Source organism: Trachymyrmex cornetzi, unplaced genomic scaffold (genome assembly GCF_001594075.2).
Source record: "Trachymyrmex cornetzi isolate Tcor2-1 unplaced genomic scaffold, Tcor1.1 scaffold345, whole genome shotgun sequence".
NCBI lineage: Eukaryota > Metazoa > Arthropoda > Insecta > Hymenoptera > Formicidae > Trachymyrmex > Trachymyrmex cornetzi.
Genome location: NW_017298164.1, coordinates 619,356 through 625,137, shown reverse-complemented (window position 1 = coordinate 625,137; position 5,782 = coordinate 619,356). Strand labels below are relative to the sequence as shown.

Genomic DNA, 5,782 nt, shown 5'->3' with positions numbered 1-5,782 from the left:
ATATATATATATATCTATCTAAGAATCTAAGGTATATATAAATAATAAACACCGATGGAATAGTTTACTAACTCGCGACTTCTAGGACAACTAATCCATCGTACGGAGTAACTAGACGATACCAATAATATCCAAAGTGTACGACGCGCTAAAATAAATTGTGAGACACTCGACGTAGTAGAGCAAGAAAATATTTAAAATCTTTTTCCTCTTTCGTTCTATATATAAAATAATCTACTAAGTCTACCGAGAAAAATTTATTTTTCTCAGTTCACCGAATAAAATTTAGAAGACTTTTTCTAGTCTAGATATTCAACTGACATAAGTTGATCGTCTAGAAGTTATATTGACCTTTAAATTGTTGTTTTGAATCGTTTAAAGGGGATATCAGCAATATTGTGCAAAATAATTGTATAAAAATATCGAGCATCTCAATCGAGGTAAAAAATGAGTTGATTTATTAAAATATTGAGTATCTTAATCGAGATGGAAATTACAAAAGTGAGCGAATTTATTAGAGTATATCTATTTATAATTTCATTGATCAATGTCAACACTTAGTAAATTTGCTCACTTTTGTGATTTTCACCTCGTTTCAAGATGGAGAGAGAAAAAAATCGACCCCCTGGAGGGGGGCTGTTTAAAATCTTTCAATACAATTCTTGAGATTTTAATCCTCCGCCGCCAACTGGGACCTTTAAATTAAAGGCATCGTCGATTATTTCAAGTGTGAATTTTGGTAGATAAATTTAAATCTGTAAAAAAATACGTAAAATACAATTCGATTTTATGGTGTAAAAACTAATTATTAAAGCTTTGGCAAGTATTAAAATTTTTGCAAATTTTTATATAATCCAGTACGTTCAAAATAATAAAAAATTTACTCTGTTTTTTGAAGATTCCTGTTACTGACGGAAGAGTATTAAAATTCATGTTGCGGAGGATTAACATTTGTCTTAATTTTTCTGCCGATGCATAATTTTTCAAGATCTTCGCTAAAAATATATAATCGAAAACTAGATAAAATCTATCCTTCATTGTTCGATGAGTGTGAATTTAAAGTGTCATGAAGAAATTCGCACAAATATAAAAATTTGTACTGTTATTAATTCGAAATTAGGTACCTATATGTTGACAGGATTAAAATAACACATTATATCGAATTAGAGTTTCAAATTGTTACGCGGAAAATCGTCAATTCTCTTTCACTTTCTGTTAATTATTTTATCTAATTGCGTTTAACACTTTTATTTCTAAACGCGTTGAGCTCATCGTTCCTCGAGATCCCTCGTGTACGATCGCCCGACACAAGACGCCCACGTTGCAGCGTCGGCGGAAGCTCGATGATTACGGCAATCGTCGTGTATACACATCATCAAACAACTTACCTCCTGGATCTTGTAGCTGGTGCGGATGGTTTTACGCCTGGTGGTGGTAATCTCATAAGTTTCCTCGACGGTGGGCGCCCCATCGTCGTCGTTGACGTTACTGGTGATGACGCCGCCGCCATTGTCGGTCCTCATTAGAGCGTCCGTTTCGTCCATCGCGACGTTCTCCGTGTCCACTTCCATCGAGGAACAAGAAACGTACCTCTAGCCAAATCAATCTAAGAAAGCCTCGTGAAGATTTCGCTGCGAACGGGAGCTACGAGAAGCGCGACGAACACGAGCTGTCCTGCCTACCGCGCGGTCCACCAGATCGGTCCGATTTCGGCTAGCGCTCGGCGATAAAGTTTTACAGCGCCGCGAGACTATTCCGGGAGTCCAAGTTCCGCGCGGAACGGCGAGGCTGGCAGTACTAAAGCACCGCGCCGTGGAAACCCGCGCGGCGGATGAGATCCCGCGCGCGTCTTTCGACGGCGAAAATAGAATCCTGTGGTTTCCCGCAGGAACTCGTGCAGCAGCTCGCGCGGGTCGTATTGGCACTATATTACAACATTTGTGGACATTTCAAATAGCTAAGATTTATATCGAAAGAATTTTAAAAAACATCGAGCCGCATCCTCGACGATAGATAGGATTTTTTAGGACTATGGATTTTATCGCTTTTGATAACGAAAATATGGAGTTACTAAAAGAGAGATTCGAGGAGTTTATCTCTTTCACGCCTGTCTATTTTATAGCTTGTACAAAATTAAATATTTAAATTTTGAATATACAACGCGATACTATTCAATGTCACATTAAATCCATAATACACTTATTGTTATAAGGCACATGTACTTCAAACATCGTATCCGCAAAAGTGTAACAAAATCTTATTTCTATCTTCGATAGAAAATAAATATATAAAAATGTATCTTAACGCGCGCCGCAATATGGAATGGCAGTATCAATCATATTAAATCTTTAAAAATTCAATAAAATACCTAATACTAAATTATACAGTCAATAAACTTGACTTTCCTAAGTTCTTATATTATATAGTTATTTTCAATGGCACTGTTTCTCTCGAGACTAAATTAATCATGCATCTTGATGTTTACAATTGATATATATACACATAAACGGTCGCGAACGCATATTCATAAAAGATGTTTTAAATTTCATCACTGTATTACAAGAGCAGAATGTTAGAGGACAAAATCTGAGCCATCTGATGGCTTAGAAACACCGAAATTCGTAATTATGCCTGTGATTAAACTCGCCGGTGTCACATCGAATGCTGGATTCCAACATGTTATGCCCTCTGCTGCGATTCTCTTGTCGTTCATGTGAGTCATCTCTCGTTCAGGTCGCTCCTCAATGACTATCTGATCACCATTGGACATATTGGAGTCCTTAGACGTCAGTGATGCAGCTACATAGAAAGGAACATCGTGATATTTGGCGAGAATTGCAATCTGTAATCAATAGAAATAATTATTTGCAAGTGTGTATCGTACACATAAATATTGGATACGTAGTCTGGAAATGTTCGGAATGAATTCCAATCGGAATCTATTCGGAATGATTCCATAATACATGCCCCGATATCTTTGAAGGTAAACCACAGTTATTTTTGGAACAATTATTATCTTTTATCGTTTCTGATTCTATCTGTAATATTCTGTAATATTTCGAATTAAGATAGTCGGGACTGATAAGTTACCTGATAAGTTCCAATTTTATTTGCGGTGTCGCCATTTTCGGCAATCCTGTCTGCGCCTACGACAACAGCGGTAATCTGTTTCGTTTTCATTAGCGCTGCGACCATGTCGTCGCAAATTAGAGTTGCTGGTATCTTGTCGTGCACTAATTCATAAGCGGTTAAACGTGCGCCTTGATTATATGGTCTGGTCTCGGTGCAATAAACGTGCTCTGAAACAAACAGATAACGATTGAGAAATGTGTCTTATTCGCCCAGCCAAGATAAGGCTTTCAAAAACAGATTATATTTACCGAGCCTTCCCTTCTTGTGAAGAGATCTGATGACGCCTAAAGCTGTGCCATATCCCGCGGTAGCGAGACTCCCGGTATTGCAATGAGTGAGCACCCTGACAGAACTTCCCTCAGGCACGTTACATAGAATTTCGTCCGCTCCATATTCCCCGATTACTTTATTGTACCTTATATCGTCCATCAACATATTATCTACATTATCTATGAATCTATAACATAAGTTTCAAAATAATGTAAATCAGACTGCTCGTATCTTTCTCCAAAGATATAAAGTCATAAGTACTTGTCTTTCATCTGGGATAGAGTGAGTTTGTCAGATAAACTCAATAAATTTGTCAGCTCTGTGAAGAAGTTAGCTGCCACTTTCATGTTGACTGCAGTGGGACGTGCCGTTACCAGGTAATTCATGTTATCCTTGATAGCCTGAAAAAGAGCCTTCTTGTCCTCATAGTTTGGATGTTGAAGAATCTCTACTGCCACACTGAGGCTGCCCACGATAGCTATGGCTGGTGCGCCTCGTACCTGTAGTTATCGAATTATATTTACTATAAAATATAACCAATTATATGACCTATACTTAAAAATTTCATGTACACTTACAACTGTATAACATTTTATTTGATACTAAGTCAACAAAGAAGGAACAAAAAATGCAAAGTTGATGTAAAATAAATATCCAGGAAATATGTAGTTTGAGATCTTTTTTTTAGATGTGGGACTTAATATTATTACAGGTGCATTCTGCATGATGCACATGATGTATCATTTAATTTTTCGTAAATATTTACTTATGTTTTATTTAGATTAATTACAGCTCATATTTTATTTAGTGAGCCTAAGGAGAGTTAAATAATTTAATAAACAAAGTAAAATATAAAGATACATAATATAGAATTGCTTAAAAGATTTAAACGAAAGACTTTTATATATAAAAGAAAAATTGAATTAAAGTAAGAATCAAATGTAATTGATGATAAGCAAAATTATTCATACATTATTCATATATTGTGTTTTAAATATCATCAATGCAAACAGCTTGGTTTTGAGCCATCCTCAGCCCAGGAATTAAACAAAAATAATAATAAAAATATAATATGAATGATAAATGTTTAATTACCTCTCACTCAAACAAACCACAACTAAATAATTTATTTCATTTTTTTTCTTTTTGTATTAACAATATTATTGATTTACAAAGCAAAAGTTCAGTGTCAGCTAAAAATATAGAAAGACCACGTTTCATGTACATGGTTGATATCACGATTTTGGAAATTCTGTGTGTCAGCTTTATAGAATAAAAAGTCTTTTTTTAGTTCAACAAAGCACTACGCTCAAATTTATTTTCTAACAATAAGCTTTTATACCTGCATCTTGTTGATAGCATTCCAGCCATCCTTGACACCTTTGATCTGGATATAGCTGGTCGTTGCCGGCAGCAGGGTTTGGTCCAGGATCTCCAGCTTGCCGTCTTCCCTGTTCCATTTTATCGCTTGCAGCGTCATCGTGAGCTGATGATGGCGATCTATCGCAACCGGTCACGGGGGCAATTCACAATGACTCTAGATTTATTGAGTGAACGAGTAACAATTGAGAGCCGAGCCGGCGAACAATTACATTACACCCAGCGAGCTCTTGCCTCTTGTCCTTCTTCTTTAGGTTAAGGTTGAAAACATTCGGAACATCCAACGAGCAGGCGCCATCTGACGAACGAGATTACGTCACGTGTGCTCCATTCCATCCCACCCATCTCCTTCTTTCGTCTCTATCGCCATCTTCACCCCTTCACACCGAAAGCGTGTAACGTTATCACCAAACGCGTTACATAATTCTGATAGCAGCGACAAGCTGTTGTCATCAGCTCATCTGTTTTGAAACTCCGACACAGCTCGAGACTGGGATCAGAATTACCTCTCGTTTCTGTCCGCGAACTGTCCAGCGCTGATAGAAACGCGAATAAATCCTGATATACGGGAAAATAGGTATTTGCGACCATAGAATTGTTTACTATCAAAATTATACGATGACAGATCTCTATTAATTAATTACGTACAGTAAAAGAAGCAGCTTAACAACTACTATAACTTTAATATGATTGATTCTTATTGTTGTTATATAATTTCTCACTAAATCTAAATGCATAAACCAATTATATTAAAGAATCTTATAATAGTTGCAAAACTATTTTTTGCTGAATGCAGCCATTGCCTCCAATTATTTAGTTAAATTTGGTTTCGTTATGGAAATTCTCTTTTAATTGTTTATATTATAAATAAAGTTATTAATGACGATAAATCCTTTTTTAAGATGAGTCTATAATTGACTGCTTTGCCAAAAAAATGTAAAGCATAATATATATCCGGACTACATAATAAAAATTTATTTTAATAATTGTTTTGATAGTC

At 36.1% G+C, this 5,782-nt stretch overlaps 2 protein-coding genes across 11 annotated transcripts in view; both read right to left on the bottom strand.

Annotated features, from left to right (window-relative positions):
• Nucleotides 1-1,789, bottom strand: part of tmod (tropomodulin) — a 71,380-nt gene extending 69,591 nt beyond the window's left edge. For 5 of the 10 annotated variants that reach the window (XR_001940207.1, XM_018510574.1, XM_018510572.1 and 2 more), the window contains exon 1: nucleotides 1,389-1,789. Coding sequence is in view for 8 of the 10 variants with exons in the window: in XM_018510574.1 (XP_018366076.1) it covers nucleotides 1,389-1,571 (183 nt within the window). In the remaining 2 variants the exon portion in view is untranslated. The remainder of the gene's footprint in view (nucleotides 1-1,388) is intronic. The other 5 variants (XR_001940206.1, XM_018510577.1, XM_018510579.1 and 2 more) reach the window with 1 other exon arrangement.
• A 321-nt stretch (nucleotides 1,790-2,110) lies between these two features.
• Nucleotides 2,111-5,267, bottom strand: LOC108763181 (methylthioribose-1-phosphate isomerase). The gene is made up of 5 exons (XM_018510562.1): nucleotides 4,745-5,267; nucleotides 3,664-3,902; nucleotides 3,381-3,589; nucleotides 3,091-3,299; nucleotides 2,111-2,842 (listed from the first exon to the last, which is right to left on the bottom strand). The coding sequence occupies exons 1-5, from the start codon at nucleotides 4,880-4,882 to the stop codon at nucleotides 2,573-2,575; spliced, it is 1,065 nt and encodes a 354-aa protein (XP_018366064.1). The 5' UTR covers nucleotides 4,883-5,267; the 3' UTR covers nucleotides 2,111-2,572.
• Nucleotides 5,268-5,782: the final 515 nt, after the last annotated feature.